General features: G+C 44.9%; 1 protein-coding gene across 7 annotated transcripts in view; it reads right to left on the minus strand.

Moving 5' to 3' along the window:
- Nucleotides 1-20,166, minus strand: part of KIF1A (kinesin family member 1A) — a 4,129,412-nt gene that overhangs the window by 2,887,852 nt on the left and 1,221,394 nt on the right. For all 7 annotated transcript variants that reach the window (XM_069618139.1, XM_069618143.1, XM_069618141.1 and 4 more), the window contains exons 14-16: nucleotides 16,936-17,069; nucleotides 12,680-12,759; nucleotides 11,006-11,081 (exon numbers count right to left, since the gene is read on the minus strand). In XM_069618139.1, coding sequence (XP_069474240.1) covers nucleotides 11,006-11,081; nucleotides 12,680-12,759; nucleotides 16,936-17,069 — 290 coding nt within the window. The remainder of the gene's footprint in view (nucleotides 1-11,005; nucleotides 11,082-12,679; nucleotides 12,760-16,935; nucleotides 17,070-20,166) is intronic.

A 20,166-nucleotide genomic window follows, 5' to 3' on the forward strand; every position in this document is an offset into this window, starting at 1 on the left:
TTAGACGCCAACAAAACAAGACAATGGAGGATGAGTCCTCAAGCGCTTCTCGACCAGGTTTTTGTAAATTCTGTCTCAACACAAGCTTTGCTCTGGGAAGCCTTCAAACACACACGAGAGGGGTCGCCATTTCCAAGAGCAGTGGCATCCTGAAGGGCATCCGTGCCGACATCGCTACCAGCGAATCAGCCCTATCCGTCTATGAATCCCAATACGCTGTGGATCACTCCCCGGCTACCCTAGCGATGCTGGGCTCTGAGCTGGACAGGTTCCGTGGCCTTGCCGAGCGCGAGGTTAAGTTCCTGGACTCCCGTAGATCAGCGAGGAAATACGGCGAGGGTGAACGGCCCGGCAGAATGCTAGCTAGACTGCTGCGCCGCGAATTCAGTGCCCCCAACATACCGGCCATTGCTAGACCGGATGGCACACTAGCCACCTCCCACCATGACATCAATTCTGAGTTCCTCTCGTTCTACACCTCCCTGTATTCGGAGGTTGACAGGTCCCAGATTTCCGAAATCGATTCCTATTTAGAGAACCTCCCTTTATCAGTCCTGTCAACCGACGCTACCACCTCCCTCGAGAGGCCCTTCACCCTAGAGGAAATTGTGGAAGCCATCGAGTCACTGGCATCGGGGAAGGCTCCTGGCCCAGATGGGCTCCCGATGGACTTCTACAAACTATACAAGGCCCAACTAGCGCTGCACCTACTGACCCTATGGGAGGAGTCGTGCGACAGGGGCATACTTCCACCATCCCTCCGGGAAGTATTGATTACAGTGCTCCTTAAACCTGGTCAACCCCCTACGCAGTGCAGCTCATACCGACCCCTCTCACTGATTAATAGTGATATTAAAATATTTGCCAAACTACTTGCCAACCGCTTAGCCCGTACATGTCCCACATTATCCACCCAGACGTTGCCGGCTTCGTCCCCGGTAGGTCCACTGCCCTAAATTTAAGGAGACTCTTCAATGTAATCAGCAGAATCGACCCGGCCACACAGGCAGTGGCAGCTACATTGGACATGCAGAAGGCATTTGATTCAGTCTCATGGAGATACCTGTGGTGTGTCCTTGAGAAATGCAAATTCGGCCCTAACTTCCGCACCTGGATAAAGCTCCTTTATACTGCCCCGTCAGCCAAGGTCCGCACGGAAGACAGATGCTCTTCCCCCTTCCAGATATCTAGAGGTACACGCCAAGGATGCCTCTTCTCCCCACTCATTTTTGCTATAGCCATGGAGCCCTTCGCTGATATGATTCGGCAATCACACTCGCACAGGGGGTTGCGCACATCTGGCCAGACCGACATAGTCTCCCTCTACGCTGACGATGCCCTGCTGTATGTTCGATCCCCTGAAACCAATCTTTCCCCTATACTGACAGATGTGGCTCGATTTGGGGACATATCCGGTTTGAAGGTTAACTGCTCCAAGTCTACATTATTTCCACTCACAGCCCCCCCCCCCCGATCTACATGGGTTCAACTGGTCTCCTTCCACTTTCACCTACCTGGGGGTGGTGGTCTCCCGGCACATGTCACAGTTGCGCGACGACAACTACCAGAATTACCTAACTAACCTGGAGGCTAAAACCTCCAGCTGGACTAAACTCCCCCTCTCGCTAGCAGGCAGAATTAGAATACTCAAAATGATTGTATTACCTCAATTACTGTACCGATTCACCAATCTGCCTCTGTGGCCCGGGGATACTTTTTTCCAAACACTGCGCAGCATATGTAACACCTTCCTCTGGCACTCTGGGGCCGTCCGCCTCAAATTATCCACACTGACCGCTCCTAAGGCATTGGGCGGTTTCAGCGCACCCGATTTTATCAGATACTGGGTGGTGGCCCAATCACAGTTTGCTTCATACTGGTTCAATACCATTGATCCCCCCCACATGTTTGCCTCGAGAAGCTAACTGTCTGTGACCGAGTGATTGGATCCCTAGTCCTCCAACCAATCCCCCCTGACTCAAACTCTGCGAATCATGTAGCCAGTACATCCTTGGCTCTGACCAAATTCTGGTCCATGGTCGACACACCCACCCATTCCACGGGGATTTGCCACTGTGGAACTTCTTCCCCGATGTCCCACACATTCCACTTTCAGTGGTCACCCGCTGGGCCAATGCTGGCTTCCTGACGCTGCGCGATGCCTTTGAACAGGGAATCTTTATAGAATGGTCTGACCTTCCTCCTTCACTCAGGCGCCGACCCTCGGTGTGGCTACAGTACTCTTCACTCCGCGAACATCTCAAGTCCAGATATTCAGACTTCCCCGCCTTGCCGCCTTGATGAACCTTTAGTGGGGGAGCTCTGCTCCTATCTCTCCTTCAGAGGCAAGGTGTCGAGGCTCTACTCCTTATTACAGACTAGAGCGGCCCCCCACTTCACCAAGTTGAGACGCAGATGGGGAGAGGACCTTGGTTCTGAGATTACCGACGAGAGGTGGTCTCGGATGTGCGTTCGTACCCACGAGGTCTCTTACAACACTAAATTTAAACTCATCCAGTTCAAAATCTTACACAGGTATCATTATACACCTATGAGACTCCATCGCATGTTTAACGCCAACCCCCCCTCCTGTCCCACGTGTGGCGCAGATCAAGCCTCCTATATACACATGTTGTGGCTCTGGCCCCGGCTGTCCCAATTTTGGCTAGACATTTGCTCTACACTGTCTGACATTCTGGAGCACTCGATCACCCCCACCCCACTGCACTGCTTATTCCATGACCTCCTCAGGTACCCAGTGATTCTAAGAAACTGGCAGGTCTCTGCATGCTACTGGCAGTTCGCTGTATATTACTTTGTTGGCTCCGCCCTAGAGCGCCTACCTATACACAATGGCTCAGAACAGTCACATGGGATCACGACACTGAGCAGTCCTGGAACGCGATGCAGCATCCACACTCTAGGCCGAGGGATATCTGTCCGAGATTCCGAGACTATATCTCTGCCATGGCCTCACCATCAACTTCTCCCTCTACTCCCCCAGGTTGTTCCCCACAGATGGTGACCCGTTTTGGGGTATGTATCAATACTTTGTATATTGCCTTTTATCAAAATGCTTCATTCTACTCAATATGTACTGTTTATCATTCGCATTGCTTGCTCTTAGCATGGTGCCATGTGGCTCCCTCTGTTTTTTTGTTGTGCTGTCAAGTCAAATAAAAAGAATTTTAAAAAAAATATCTGGAGGAGGGAGGCGAGCATGAAACACCACCTACACTAGAAGACTCAGGAGGAATGCTCAGCCAAAGCGAGTGTCATTCCCTGGCAGGGAATTTACACAGTAATATATGGCAAATGTGCGCAGCGAAGCTCACGTAGCTGCTTGAACATAAGTCCAGGACAAGGCCATCTGCCTCTGCAGGGCAAAGGCAGCAGGCCTAGCCTCTTGCTGAATGAGCCAGGAGAACTGATGGCACATCTTTCCCAGATAGATCCTAGTAATCCAAGATGCACAGGATTATTTGCTTTGACAGGGTCTGTTTTGCCACAGCTCTGCCAGTACGAGCACAAACTTATCCTTAAAAGAGTTAGTTATCTTTCCTGACATCCGTTGTCCAAAAGACATAGTAGCAGACTGCCCACCGGGGGAAGCTGATGGAATCATTCCTCTCTCTTAGAAGGGCAAGAAGGAGGGAAAACACAGAAAAATGGATTGTGTGAAAGTCAGACATGTCCTTAGGTAGAAGAACGCTTCTCTCAAAGTCATCTTCTCCTTTCAAAACACCAAGTAGGGAAATTTAACAAAAAATGCCTGGAGTTCTCACTCATCTCACGGGAGGGCTGGCCCACCAGGAAAACTATCTTAAGTGTGAGCAACCTTAATGAGCATGAATGATATGATATGGTATTTATAACGTGCCTATACACAAGTGTTGAGGTAGGGTCTGAATAAAAGCTGACATGGGGGAAGTTAGAAAGTCTAAACTCATATCCCACCCAGGAGCAACAAACTGGCGTGAGGGAAAATGGTTGCAAAAGCCCCGCAAAAAGTGCATAACAATGGGAATTATGAAATAAGTGTGCTGTTTGGGGTTCTCATTAAGATCTAAATGACCTTGAGGTACCCCTTCACTGTGCCATCATGAGGACCCATTTAGAGAAAAGTAAGCAGGACACCCAGAATACAAGACAGCAGGCATGTGAAAGGGCCCAGGCTTATCTCCCAGCATCAAGAACCTCTGTCCCCTGCATTTATAAATGGACTTAGTGGCTGGCCTCAGAGCAGAAAGGAACACATCCAGGACATCAACTGACAGTTCTCACTGCTTACAGCTTAGCCTCTCTGCAGCGAAGTATAAATGTTCAGACTGCTGAGGCTCGGATGAAGGACCTGGCCCCATGGGTGAGAGAGATCCTTGCTGGGAGGAGCCTGAGAAGACAGATGGGTATGTCCTGAAGCTCCAGGTACCATATCCTCCGAAGCCATCATAATCAACATGCTTCTGAAAAGACAGAGTCTCTTGAAAACTAGTGGAATGACAGGGATCAGAAGGAAGATAGAGGAAATTGAAGATCTGGTCGACAACCAATGCATCTCCCAGAACTGCAGAGAAATTTCTGGGAGCAGAATCCCTTGCACTTCCTGTTCACACTGGAGGTGAAGAGGTCCACATAAGGAGTCCCCCAAAGGGTTAATATGTTCTCCAGAACTTCCTGGCAGAGCTTCCATTAGTGGGCGGCTGAACTCGGTCTGCTCAGAGCATCCACTAAGATGTTCTCAATCCCGGTAACGTGGGCCGCTGTCAGACACGTTATTCTCCAGAGTCCTGAACCACAGTTGCATCGATTCTCTCCACAGAGGCAGGAACCACATACAATCCCATTTGTTGAGGTAGTGTATGGACATGGTATTGTCTGTGAAGACCAAAACATATTTGTCCCCCACGGACAGGAGGAAGGAAACCAAGCCAGCCTGCCAGCCTGCAGCTCCAGCAAAATGATATGTTCCTGTGCACCTGTCTGGGACGAAAGTCAGCTCACCATTATATCCAGCTGGTGAGCACTGAAGCCCTTCAGTGAGGTGTCTGTGACTACAGTCAGGTGGGTTCAATGCTGACAAAGCAATGTCCCTCTCAGCATGTTGTCTTGCAGGGCCTACTACAGGAGATCTCGAAGATACGCTACAGTTCTGACATGTTGCCTACAACTGAGACCCCTGACACCAACGTAGCACTGAAGTGGTCTCATGATAGGGGAGCTCAAGCACCCCCAGAATGCAGAAGGCCCTGAGGCACAGAAGACACAGAAAGGCAGAGGCCGGAACAAAGGCAGGGGTCGGAACAAGCCTTTGGGACTGAAAGTCATGGATCATTTGGGGGATGTTTGCAACCCAATCCTTGAGAGAGAAGGTGCTGCCCAGGTGACCAAGGCCACCCAATAAAAGGAGGGACTGGGACAGCGAAAAATTAGACTTCATTACATTAAAGGAGAAGCCCAAACTGTGCAGCAGGTTGCACGTACTGTAAATATGTGCCGGCGCCTGGTCTGGAGAGCGTGCTCAGACGAGCCAGTCATTAAGGTTGGGGAAGACATGTATGTTTCCCTCCAGATATTAGCCATTTACATTAGTAGCTTGAAGACTCTGGTGGCTGAAGAAAGGCTCAGAGGCAGAACCCCTATTTGGTAGTGGATGAACCCTGCTACAAATCTCAGGGGCTTGAGGTGGATCTGCAAAAGGAAGTAGGCATCCTCGAGATACAGGGGTAATAAACCAGTCCGGCGTTTGGGGGCCTGTAGGATTTGCAAAAGGTGACCATCTTGAACTTGTCATTGCACTTGTACTGGTTCAAAAGCCTCTGCTCTATAATGGGACGCAGGCCCTCTGTCTTTCTTTGGAACCACAGATTAAAGACTATAATCCCTTGCCTCGTTCTGAACAGGGCACCAGTTCTCTGATGCCCTTTTCTAGAAGGTGACAGACCTCCACCAACAGAGGAGTGGCTGGAGGTAGCGAAGGGCAAACTAGAGAGTGGTCAGGGAGCCACTGAGCATAAGGGAGACAGGTACCTGGATGTACTTATTACCTGTAAATCCAAAGCCTTGAAATGGTACAATGCTGATCCTCAATAACCGGAGTGAGTCTCCCTCCATCTGCTTGAAATATTTGAAGTCTTTTTGACAGAGTTTTTGCCCTTGGGGCTGCTGTGGGGACCTCTGGGGTGGTAGTACTAGCCCTTTGTGTTGTGCTCAAATGCCTCTTCCCTTATGGGGGGCAACTCAGGTGTTACTTTCCAGAGGGACTCTAATCCCTCCTAGAGTAGGGTGAAGAAGATGAAGGGATGAAAACCCTGAGCCCTGGGGGCTGGGCTGCAGGGTTGATGTCCATCAAAGGGTATATCCAGAAGCTTTGCCTGGACATCTAGGGTAAAATCAGAGGTTCTCATCCATGAGTGCCTCAGGACTGACCCTGTTCCCATACAACACACCACACAATCTGCTGTGTTAAGGCCGGACTGCAAAATCTATCATGCTGCTTTCTTGCCATCATTTCCCAAGGTGTTGAAGCCCTCCTTGACAGGGAGATTCTCAGATCATCAGAAATAGCACTCCAGAACACAAAGGATTATTTAGCCAAAGAGCAAGAGGTAGTCACAGGCCTTAGCGTGTGACTTCCCAAAGTTAATAACTTGCCGCCCCAGGTGTTCAGTCTCTTACTCTCTGTATCTGGAAGCCACAAGGGGAAAGAGATTGTATTTGTGTTTGCTGTCTTGGTCTGTACAACCAAAGATTTTTTTGTAAGTAACATACTCATTGGAAGTGCGTCATACTCTTGAGGATTAGTGTCAAACAACAAATGTGGCACCAGGACAAGGCTAACAACCAGTTGCTAGGAGCAGAATGCTAAGCTGGTCTCTGGAGCCAGAGACAAGCACATAGGTGTATGCTTGCAGTCTCTATATGAATACCAGCCAGCTTCACCAAGTGTGGTGGATCCTGCTGGCATGCTGGTGCCGAGGCTGAAGTTACCGGCATCAGAGCCTTGGTGAAAACGTCTAGCATTTTCAGATGAAACTCCTCCCACTCGTCTGGAGTAGAGGATTGAGAGAGGAAAGGTACTTGCAGAATTGGAGTTGAAACCTCTGAAACATCTCTCAATCTGGAGTGATGACTCCACTTCTTTGATGACTACGAAGAATGATACCTCAAATCACTTGGGAGCGGGACCTCTTCAGAGGTTTCTTTTTCTTCTTGTCTTTATGGACAGGAGAATGTACTTCATCTGTGACTGCTTTGCTCTGGTCCTTGCACTGAACCTTATATGGGGCCTTTTTGCCTCTTTAGTGGCAGCATGTGAACAATATTGCGATATGCTGCCTTGAAGCCTATAAGCGCAAGGATTAGCAGTACCCACAACGCTCTGGATCATGTTATGCCCCCAAAAATATGGGTAAATCCTATGGGGGTGCTTGATAGACATCTGTCTACCGCAATCAGCAGAGGACCTCCCAGGGTTAAGGATGACACAGTTAACAAAATTAGCTAAGCCAAGTAGCATTCACGAAGCGCACTGAGAGCGTGCAAAAACCAAACTAAGGTCATTGGGTTTGGCGCCACCATGTATACTGGCATCAACATCATGTCTGGTGTGGGACATGCGTCACCACTTGGTGAAGCCGCGCTGCACCCTCTGGTGGAAAATACATTTTGAGGGCAGCAGATGCTAGAATATCAAAGATGAGGAATCTGGTGGAGGAAGGACTCACTTAGAATTAACTTCTATGTCAGATCAGTTGGCACCAAATTACTCTGCTGTACAAATGCAGATGTCCTGGGCCTAATGCAATTTGCTTTCGGTATTTGTGTGGACATAAGATTATTTATTAAACTGAGCCATCAAGCAGGATTGTCAACCAACACCCAAACTTAATGACATTCTGGCTGATACCAGTGGTGCAAAATACTTAACAGCGTTGGACCCATTGCACTCTCACTCAAGACACATCGCTATGTTTCCCAACACAAATGGGACTGCATTTATAGAAATGATGCAACTTCTATGTATCATTGGGTGTTTGAGGATGCTAACAGGGGTGCTTAGGTGAGTCTGCTAGAGTTATCGGAGTATGCCCAAACTAACTTACAACACCAAGAATGTTTATTTGGCTGGTATTCCCGCACCTGGAAGTTCATTACCTGACGATCAACAGTAACAAGTGGACATTAGTACATTAAGGATTATCTTGACTTCACAGAAAATAGGAAATCTCCAGACACTGAAAAAATCCCAGGACTTCAAAGAGGAAATAAACCCTGCAAAATCAGCTAGAGATTCAAAGTTATTTAGATATGGTGAACTGGCATGGAAGGTTCATCCAGATCATGGCAATGTTGACAGAACTCCTGTCCACGCTCACCAAAGAAAGCATCAAACATGTGATCTTTGGGAAAATCACATGACTACGTGGTCCAAGCTACAAAGATATTCTTATGAGCAACAAAATCATGTTGTATTTCAAACAACTGTCAGACGGAGTGATTATTGATGGAAGCCCCTTTAATCTAAAGGCTGTTTTGATACAAAAGGACATGCTAATAGAAACTCTACCACCTATGCCAGTTGCAATCTAATTCTCAGGAAATAGAGGTCTTCCAAAAAAGCTTTACTCTTGGTGTACATTTTCATATGTCTATTATCATCCATTCACAATTTTGACATATCACAAGCCACGATTACTGGCTGTGACTCCAAACAGAAGACCACAAGGGTAATGGAAACAAGAAAACGAGAAACATGTCAGATTTGTCATCAGCCAAGATGTGCCAATTACTATGTCTCTGGAGTAAATAGCAAACGGTAGGCAACCTATGGAACTATTGCCTAGATCACCACAGGCAACAACACAGAAGGCTCATGACAGATGTTCAAAGGTTTGTTGCTAGAAAGACAGGAATTTACAACATCTGTTGAAGGTCAACGGTTACCAAGCCTGTTGGCCATTCCTCAATTTACCAAAATAATCAAGATACTACTTCATGGGGGACACAAACGAATGTCCAAAACTAAGGCACACCTTGGGGAAATTCTTTGTTTCTGGGACTGCAGTATCTGGCAAAATAAGTGATTAGTGGCTGTCAAGCAGTTATGATGTTCTCAGAAAAGTGATTGTCACCTGTAGCATAAACTGATTGTGGATTATGTTTGATGCAAGATGGAAGTCATATTTTAGCATTGACCAACAACTACTGCAGAAGTGGAGATGGTGACCTCTACGAATGTCACATAGTGCTACGCGAACTTGCCATAATGAAAGCAACTAAGACTGACCAGAACTGCTAAAAATGGGAAATCAACCTCAATTTGAGGAGTGAGATTTTGGACGATTCCCTGGAGTGAAAAATGGTTGCAACCATAATGCTGACTTCAGCCTAAAAGAAATGCTGAAAGATGTATGCTCATCCTAAAGGAAACGCAGTGAATAACTAACGAATGGGAAGAACAGAGAGCAGTCTCTGTTCAAATTCCTGAAGGAATATTGGTCCGCACGTCACAGGTTCAATAGAGTATCACCCACGGCAGGGTTTTTTAGCCACATGGTCAAGACAAAAACACCCTAATGCACCCAAAATCGATCCCATCTTTAATTGTCTAATTTGGGGTGCTATTGTTGCTTCTCTTCATCAAAGCGAGAGTGCCAAGTAGCATGCCAAGTAATAGCCAATCCCTGTGAGTGACTGGAACAGAAAGATAACCATCAAATTAATTTAGCTGTTTGATCAGACTCTGTTTGAGGTAATGGCACACAAAGGCACCATGATTATGTTTGGAAAAGAATATTTAAATTGCATCAGGAATGCGTCACATTTCAAGACCATTAAGACCCTCTTATCTTAACAAATCACTCTGGCTTGGAAGACTTCCATAGAGAGGTGGGTGCCCCTAAAGCTCCAACCCTGGGATTAGGAGCACCAGGAGAGTACCAAGTAGATACACAATTATCAGACTCTGTGCCTAATGTCATGGTGGACAAAAGGAGCAGAAATGAGTCACTATACACAACCTCACAACCGTCTGAAACATCTCTGGATGCTTATTTAAGTGAAGGACTGTGAGCAGAACATGGACAATTGAGAAATCTTGGTTATTGATAATGCACTCATAAGGATGTCAATCTTTACGGATGAAACTGCCAAATTGGTGCCATTTGGCCATGCTTGCACACACTCAACCTGTTAAATCCGACATCCCCCATTGCAAGGAGAGGAGTGCTTACGGCAATGTGTGTGCCTCTTTTTGATTGTCATGCAAAGCTCCTGAAATTCAAACACTACCTCTGGTCTTCTGCCTGCACTTGATCACCCTTTCACCTAAGTTGCATAAGGCATCAGCACATGAAGATAGCCAAATCACTTCCAACAGGTGGTAAAAGATGGGTGTCTATTAATACCAATGTTTTCTGCAAATTGGCAGCACTCCTAACTGCACCGTGCTTCATCCATTAAAGGATTAGAGAAACTGTGTGCAGGCTTCAAGGAATCAACTGCAAAATAACACCAGACAGGCCTAAAATTGACAGTGTGATGAGATTAAGTTTATGATGAGAAAGGTCAAGTAAAAGAAGGGAAAGGTCAAGCATAGGACATGTGGAGTCAAATGTAAAATGGGACTGTAAGCCTCATGTGTAAGTGGGTCAATTGTAAAATATGAGATATGTAGTGTAATTAAAGGTTTAGATTGGAGCAGTTATTTGTCAGGTGGAACAACTATTCCTGCAAGGTGTCATAAAGAAAAGTGATACATGCAAACATACGGCAAGGGTGCATGAGTACATTTTGAAACTTTAAAAGAGTGTTTCTTTCAATCTTGTGAGGGTGCATGCTTTCTTTTGCCCCATAAAACAACATTTAAAGGAATACAGAGAGTTAGAGTTGACAGGTATTTTGCCTCTGCTCACATACAAGACCACCCTCATGCATCATAGGATTTATTTGATCAAGTCAGCACTTTTCCTTTGCAAGAAAATGAAAGCACATCTCATCATCATACCTTTTTAGGTGAGAACACTCCCAGAGTGCCACCATCTTCTCGCATTGCCACACCCATTTCAGCTAGGAGGGCTTCCCTAAGAAAGAGAAGAATAGTAACAATAAGCAAATGTGAAAAGGGTGTCTTAGACTGTGTTGGATTGGTGAGCAGGATAGATATTATACTGTGCGGGGAATAATGAGATGACAAACCTTAATGTGTACAGAGTGCCACTCCAAAGCAAAGGAGAAAAAAACACTGCTAGGGAAGATGATTCTTTGTACAGCTCTGTGAAAATTGGATATGTGCTGCTAGTTGGAGAAAAGGTGAGATTTGATATTTATACAACAGTGGTTTATTCAAGACACTAAATGCTTGACTCCATTGCAGATTATTATCATATATTTGTGAAGAGCTAAGATAGCATACTGTGAATAATGACAAGTATTCCAGACCAATTTGTGACATATAATTGCAATTGCTCATAGAAAATTTAAAGGTGTCATGTTGGCCAATCCGTACGGAAATATGATTTCAAATAGGCAGACTAGTGTCACAAGGAAATATTTGACTGATCCAAGAGTCATGGTGCAGGATATTTTACTCCATTCCAAAGAAAGTTTTCCAACTGTCCTAATGTCTGAGAGGATTTGTAAGGCGAGAAAGACCATCAGCTGGTGAGATGCCCTCTGTTGGGCATGAACCAGCGAGGCAAAGATAATACATAATCACAGGACTACAAGATTTACCACACAACCTATGCTGATTTGAATTTTGTACAGCTCTACATAGTAGTACATATTGCAGTTCCCACCCTTCTCTATCCGCCTATTGAGGTACAACGCACCTCTCTGGGCAGGTCACTGATGTCATTCATTCTCATTCTCCCTCTCTCTCTCTCTCTCTCTCTCTCTCTCTCTCTCTCTCTCTCTCTCTCTCTCTATATATATATATATATATATATATATATATATATATATATATATATATATATATATATATATATATATACATACACACACGCACACGCACACACACACACACACACACATCTCGATATATAGTTCACTGATCCCATTCTCGCCTTTCCATACTGGCAAATCTTTATACTGATCACTGATTCCACCCTCATGTCTCTATCCAGATCAATTGGCCCCATCATTGACTCTTCAAACAGATCATTTAATTCAATTCAACCTCTATATCCAGATCAGTGTTCCTACTTTTTCCTCTGTATAAACATCATTGATGCTATCATCATCCTTACATACAGATCATGATTCCTAGCCTCGCCTCTCTAAACAGACCAGTTATCCCTCCATTACTTCTTCAAACCCATCCCTAACACAAGACTCATCTCTCCACATAGCCATCACTCATTGCAGATCCCCACAGGTCTGACATTCAGACGACAGATCCCACCTTAACGTACACAGACCGCTGTGTCCATCTTCACCTCTTATTAAGGATTACACATCACAACTTCATCTTGTTATACAGATCTCTTGGGCCAACACCACTGCTCCTTATGGATGGATGGTCTGCCTCTACCTTACCATACCATACTGATCACACATTCCAGAATTTACGCTCTATACCAATGAATCATGTGTGTGTGTGTGTGTCCTTTACATCTTCATACCAATTACTTTTCCCCAGTCATATGTTCTTACTCATCACTCAGACAACTCTTACCTCTCCATACGGATCCCTTCAGTCCTTCTCAGTTTCTCCTCCCATGTCTCATTTAGCTCAGCAATGATCTTCTCTGATTCCTGTGATGAAGCATGTAAGCAACAACAGTCAGTGCAATAAGCCTGGTGGGCCAGTATACAGACTAAAAGCTTAGATCTTCGCTTCGTTATATTTTCCAGATCCTTTCTGATCTCATAAAGACATTAAAATGATACTTATTTTGACAGTCATCAGAGCTATGCTCAATACTGTAAGGATATTTGGCGTGTTACAGCACAGAGTACAGCACTACTGCACAGGTAGCATTTTCTTTTTTGATGCAGCACCACCACATGGGTGTGGTGCATTGCTATATGTGTTGCCAGATTAACATGGACATATAAGTAAAGACAGGCTATTCAGTCAAAAACGATTTTAACATATAAGATGCAAATCTATTTTTACAGTTAAAAGCACACGTGCACATTCAAAAATGCACACTATTTTTCACCTGAAATGCCTATGGTGCAAGAGACACATTTGAAAATTAATAACTAACCTTATTAATAACTAACCTGACTAATAAAACTGCATTTAACATAACCCACTAATAAAAATGTGTCTCCACTGCAGAATTAGGCCTACTCTGAAAGTGAACTTTTAAACGCACATTCATTTTTTTTTCTTTTTCTCTGCTGCTCTGTCCACATAACTACAGAAAGCAAAGGGCTCGAAGGAACAGGAAATCAGTTGGTTACAAATGGTTACTGTAGAAATGAGCCATTGTGTAGTGAGGGAGGAGATGGCATGATTGATTCTGATTGGAGCAGCGTCATAGCAAGTATCATGCTAGAGGCAGTGATTAGAGTTTTGCTGGGGGAGCTTGAGGAGAGGGGGAGGACAATCGAGATTTGGCAGAGCTGGGAGAAGGACCTGTTTCCTGGCTGAAGCATTCCTGCTGCAAAAGCTGAGAATTACAGGCAATAACCCCGGTTTGAGAACGAAAGACGCTTGTTTTCACTGGGGTTAATCTTCAAGGGAGCCAAATTCAGAAAGAGAACAGCTGGAGAAAACTCATGCTGAACAGATAAGGTAATTACAGAAGTGTGGGGGCTGAGTGTGTACGAGAATATTCAGTCAGTGTAGGAAAGGAGATTCCTGTGCTTTACTCACATGTTTAATGTTGCAAATTGAGTTCTTGTCTCCGCCACTCTCTTTTCAGTGTATCACAGACAATGCTGTTACTGTGCTATTTTATTTATTTCTGTAAAGAGTGAGATCGTGTTTAAATGCAACTTTTATAATACACAAAAATATTTGAAAGCAGACGGGTGGTGTGTTTTATATTTACCAATACAGTGCTGATGATGTGGGGAGATGTTTAGACAGTGCAATTGTCATTTTCAAGGTAGCTAAACATCAAATTTGGCTGCAGCCGTGTGCACAATGTGATTCAGTATGAGCAATTATAACTAACTGTGTGTGTTGTAGTTTGTCGGAGGTCTATGAGTCGGCAAAAAGGGAGGCCCGGGACATAGTTCACTACCGTATATAAGATAGTGAAAATACCACATGATAGCTCGCTGCCGTAGATAAGACAGAGAGAAATTGCCCATGGTGGCACACTAAAAATGAAAATGTGGTGTTCCTGCAATGCAAGCCTGAGGTCTCTCTAGTGATTACACGAAAAATCTAAACAAAAATAAGGGGTTCTGGATATTGGGGCCACAAATAAAACAAGGGAATTATGCTCACCAAAATACCACCAACCACGCATACCAACCACGCATACCAAATACGCATGTCTGTGTGCTGAAATAATGCATGTCCACTGTATTATTGTTGTACATGGCCCAATCTGAATACAAGGAGTGATTGTTGCTAAGTTATTTTTCGGCGGTAAGAAAATACCGTCAGGCCCCAAATCTCCACAAAATACCCTACATATTTATACCTTTTAGGGCACATTATTCTCCTAGTTTCAGAGGTGGGATGCTGTTTACCCATGTGCCATTATCCCAAGCCACTTTCTTTCTATTTGCCAAAGGATCCATATTACTAAACCATTTTCCAAAGTCATACAGCCTTATGGGTGAAATGACTTTGGAAAATTATCTAAATCATCCAGTTCAGGAAGTGGAAGGCTGTTACAGCCCACTTGTTACAGATTTGGAATTAAATTACCCTCTGTGCCAATTGCTTGAGCCAATTTAATACAATAATTAGAAAGGTTCAGAACACCTGTGACAATCTCAAGCGATAATGCCTTATAGGGGCCCTTATTTCCTATAAGTGAAAGGCTCTGTATGCCCATGTCTTAAACCTGTGTGCCGACTCTCTGAACCTTTACGCTTTAAAGATGGATGAACCTGAACTTGGCAAAAACCGGTTGACTATAAAGTGCTAGATGTAAGTAGCTCTTAATCTACCAGTCACCCAATGCTAGAGATATATTGCTCTGTAACCCTGTGACAATCACCTGAATCCATTTAGTATCAGATGTAAAACATGCATCTCTCTGCCAATCCTAAAACAACCCAATATTATATGGAGACTGTCTCAGTATTCCTATATCAATTCTGTGAGTCAACTTCATCCTAGAGGTGTAATTCACCATTGCCATATGAAGATTTTCTAAAACTATCTTGCAGTGGAGGTGAGGCTGATGGCTCTCAACCACTGTGCCAACGTTAACACTTTCAGCCCTAAGGGCGGGTTGCTCTATACATTTGTGTAAATCCCATGAGAACTGTCAATCCATGAGCTAATTTTCTGAACCACTGAGGACAGTGTTCTTATAATATAGCTTGGTGTTCTTATGCCAATCATGCAAGTTCTCAAGTCAATTAAAATTATTTAACCCTTTGCATGTGAGCTGGTTCATCCGGCGTCTGAAGGAAATTACACAGAAACCCTGTATCATTCCCCCTAGAGTTCTAGGCTATGTACTACCCTGTTCATGTCCTATGCTATCTACCCGTAGAGATGGGAGACAATACGCCTCATTACGAGTCCGGCAGTAGCCGTGCTGGTAAAACCGGCAGGCTGCCGCCAAACTCGTAATTAATTACCGCCGCCTGACTTGCTGGAATAACCGGGGCACTACTGCTCCGGTAAGTCAGGCGGCGGCAATTGTTAATCCCCATTCCCATTTGAGTCCCGTAGGACTCAATGGGAATGGGGACCATGGAAGCACCGGCACCATTAATAACGGTGCCGGTGCTTCCATGAATATCTGCAGCCGGGTGCCGTTCCGCCCGGCTGGGCAGGCCTGGTGGGCGGAATGGCACCAGGCCGCAGACTTGTACTTTGCGGGTCCAGAAACAACGGTGGCAGTACGCTTACCGCCACCATTGTTTCCAGACCGGCAAAGTTGTAACGAGGCCCATCTCTGTACCAATTCAGTGGGAAAAAGTTTCTTGGTAGTGTCATGCTCAGTATCAGTGTGTCAACACATCTGGGCCTCATCATGAGTTGGGCGCTAACCCCAGCGGTATTACTGCCGGGGCTATTAGCCCTACCACCAAACCCCCCGGCGCTATTAGCGCTGGATCACAGGTTTGGCGGAACGGTAAATCCCCATTCCCCATTGTGCCCAATGGGGAATGTTCGGCACTATTACCGTCGGTGGAATTACTGCCGGCGGTAATAGTGCCGAAAATCAGCAAAATCACGGCGGATTTGCCCGCAGCTCAGAGCTGGGGGTAAATCTGCCAAGCCTGTGATTTGGCGGACCCTTAAATGCGGCGGTAATAGCATTACCGCCACATTTAAGGGTTTCCGCCAAACTTGTGATGAGGCAGTCATCTAACCTGAAAGGTGGAGGGCACTTTACTCCTTAGCCAATGCTCAAAACTGTCCAACCTAAAGGTGGAAGGCACTGTACACTGGGGTCATGCTAGAAATGATGCAATTCTACACTCATAGGGCTTTGAACCATTGTGCCAATCACCTGAACTATTCAAGCCGAGACATAGAAGTGTTTGTATTTGTTGTACCAGCCGTTCTAGCTATCCAGCCCTAGAGTTGAAAGGCTACCCCCATGTGCATTCCTTTAATAAATCTACATTTAAGGTGTGCAGTACTATATTGCTGAATAAAGACACCATAAACCGGCATGTTAAAGGCAGTGCTACAAAAATAAATAAGTAAAATTAATTGGGTGTTGCACATTTCTAAATTTGAGGGGAAAATAAATAATGTTCCATTTGGCGAAACTGACCCTTGTTGTACCTCCTTTACTCTTCGGATGAAGATGGGGCAGATATGAATCTTACCTTCAGGCGTTCAATGGCCTCTTCATTGCCAGGGGAAAACATGATGCGCTCGTGAAGACTGGTGGTAGATGCTGCCCGGCTTGAGATTGCAGAAAGCGAGGATGAGGGGCTGATGCCAGTCATTGCGTTGGCCACTGTGAAAACAATATCAGGACAATGACATAGGGTAACTATGTTATCACTGTCAGAATCGGGAACATTAATAGAGAGAATTGGGTAAAATGTGAAAGACGCAGACAGACCAGACAGAGATACTGTTATACCATAAAAGTAATCACATAGCCCGAATGATATGAATAGTATGTTGGCCATAAGCGAATCGCATCATGTGACAAACTTCGCAATCCAAGAAACCTGAATGTGACCATTGGGTGTCCATTTAGTAAATACAGGCCATTTTGTTTTTCTTTTAGTAAACACTTTGCAAAATATATTATATGCTTTAGACTCACACACAGTGCAAGGCCGCAGCTTGAACTATGAAATACTAACATAGGCAGGAATGCAGAGCCATGCAGAAATACATTGTTTTCCCTCTCACTGAGGCCTTGAAGCTGTGCAGAAGCCACCCCTAATCAGTAGTCCAGGTAGTTTGTCTTGCAAGTGCTGTTGTAAAAGGCAGTTAAACATGAATTATATGCAACTAGCGGTGCTCCTTCACTAAGGATGGTATTTCTGCCTCAGAACTGTCTGACCCTTAGCTCATGAGCTGCGGCAAACAGATAACATTGTATGGAATGTTTCTCTGCTAAGAACAAGATATCCTTCCTGTGCCAGTGCTCCATGTTCCTCATAACAGAAAAGTATCTCTGCAGCCTTTGCTAGAATACCTAATGTTTAGACTAAATGAAGATGTGTCATAGCTGTCAATTACCAAACCCTAGCCTGTATGACATGTATAAGGGCGGGACGAATTGCATTAACAAATGTTGATGTATTAGGTATATATATGACTGCTTGAGCGTTGCCCGCTCTCTCTCGCATCTCACGGTGTCTGGGAACACACGTCGTGAGGCGTTGAGACCCAGTCGGCCAACTGAGACACTTTGAATAAAACCAGACTTGTTTGGAAATCGAACCTCATGACTGACGTATCATTGGGTATATGGTTATTGTGCCTTATTTCCATGTATGGTCTAACAAAGATGGCGCCCGAATAGGGACCCTCTCTGTGAAGCTCCATCACATACGTTGAAGGCAGTGACGATGTTGAGGACGAAGCTGTCGGACCGGGTTCAGAAGGTGTTCAGGGCGCCCCTGCAGAAGTGATTAGACCCTCCTCCGCAGATCTGTACACAGCCGATCCCTGATCGACAAGCGGCGGCCAGACAGAAGCGAGGCGAGGGTCCTGGAAGTGAGGCAAATTGAGCTAGACACACGGTCGTGATGATTCTTGGTTGTGCCTAGATACGGGCAAATTGCGTCCTGAGAGATGAATTGGTTGATCAGGTGAGTCGTGCCCCGATTCTTAAACGTCCTGAAATTGGTAGAGAGTTGCACTTGCAAGTAAAAACGCCCAGGTTAAGAAAAGGGTAAACGTTAACCATGCCCGGGAAATTGTCTTCCTGTCTAGTGAGATTTTTTCACTGCGGTAGACAATCTTTGGAAACTGGCCAGGTCGCGCCACCCGAGGGGTTGCCGGCACATGATATGTACATAAAATACGGAATAGGGGCAATAGTGTTTAAATCGGTTTGGCATAGGCAGACCAGACGTGTATCAGACCTTCAGTGGCCGAATAATGGGAGTTTTGAATTAGCGCGTATAGAACATTTAGAATCTGTTTTGCTATGAAAAAGGCCAGACCTGCAGTGTTCGACATTGTAAGAGACTGGAGAAAGGAAGCAAATATGCGCTTGAAAAGTAGAAAAAAACATGCACGTAGACATAAATCAAATACAGAAAAAGCGCTAGAGCATGATCAACAAAAGCATACAGAAGCTATTAGGAACATGGATAGGGCCTTCCAATTAGACATACAGAAAATATATCCTTCACAAGATTTGGATACATCAGACAAACTGATAAATAAGATATTAAATGAGCGAAGGAATGAACATTCAAGCATTGACCCAGTTGCACCGCCTCCTTATGTACCTCCTCCTGTTGCTATTCCGACAATCCCATCTGCACCTGCAGTAGCTGTCCCATCTGCACCCGTGACATCATTTCCTCCAACTCCTTCAGAGCATGAGTTATACGCTTTAACTGGTAGTTCTGCAACAATGGGGCCTGAAAAAGGAAGTGTTAGACTGACTCGAAATACGATTAGCAAGGGATGGAAAGACGAACTGAAACAGTGGGCTGAGACCTATATTGATGATGGCGATGAAGTGGCTGTGAAAAGTTCCATATCTGATCATAGAGGCCTTGGCAAACCACAGGTATTGTTAGAATATATGGGAGATTATCTTGTTAAAATATGGAGTGATTTGACTAATACAGTGGTACCGCAAGAGTTGCGTGATTTGATTGTCCTTTCCAATTTGCGAGATAATGCAGCGAAAATACGAGAACATGTAGGGAGAATATTTGTGTTTAAGCGAGAACTTGATCGATTGCATGAAGAGATAATGAGTAAAAGTGACCACATATATCATATGTTCAACAACGGTTTCTCCCGCCGTTGAAACCCGTCAGTGAAGAGATGCGAATTTGTACATGAGACGTGCTTAGATGGATTACAATGCCGCCATTTCCCACGCAGAGAAAGGTGATAAGTTATGGTGGAGTATTTGCAGGATGAATGTATGAAGAAAAAGGTGTGTTGTCCTGCTGATTTAATGACGATTTATTAAAGAGCATTTTCGCCTGATACCGGAACAACTGCTTTTTCTCTTGATTTAGCTTTTCTGCTTAATAGACGAACAGAGGTAGAATCCCCTACTCTGCAATTACCCATGAGGAAGGTGCCTCCCACATTTGTCCCGAAAGTAGAGGTTGCCGCTGATGGAGCGATTCCAGTGCGTATGATAGAAGCCCATTATATCGCACAGTTTGTGCATGTTCCTTTTTCTAAGCAAGAAGTGAATACGATAAAGCAGACCGTCCCTGACATTAGGAAAAATCCGGCAGGATTCTATAAAGAATTTGAATCCGTTTTAAATTGTGTCTGTTTTTACGCTAAGAGACATTGATTTATTGTTCCCTGTGATTCTTCCTGCGGACATATGGAAACAGATTAGAAGTATAAATGATCCGCCGATGTTAGGCGATACATGGGAGAACCTG

Source organism: Ambystoma mexicanum, chromosome 10, assembly GCF_040938575.1.
Source record: "Ambystoma mexicanum isolate Mex_15411 chromosome 10, UKY_AmexF1_1, whole genome shotgun sequence".
Classification (NCBI taxonomy): domain Eukaryota; kingdom Metazoa; phylum Chordata; class Amphibia; order Caudata; family Ambystomatidae; genus Ambystoma; species Ambystoma mexicanum.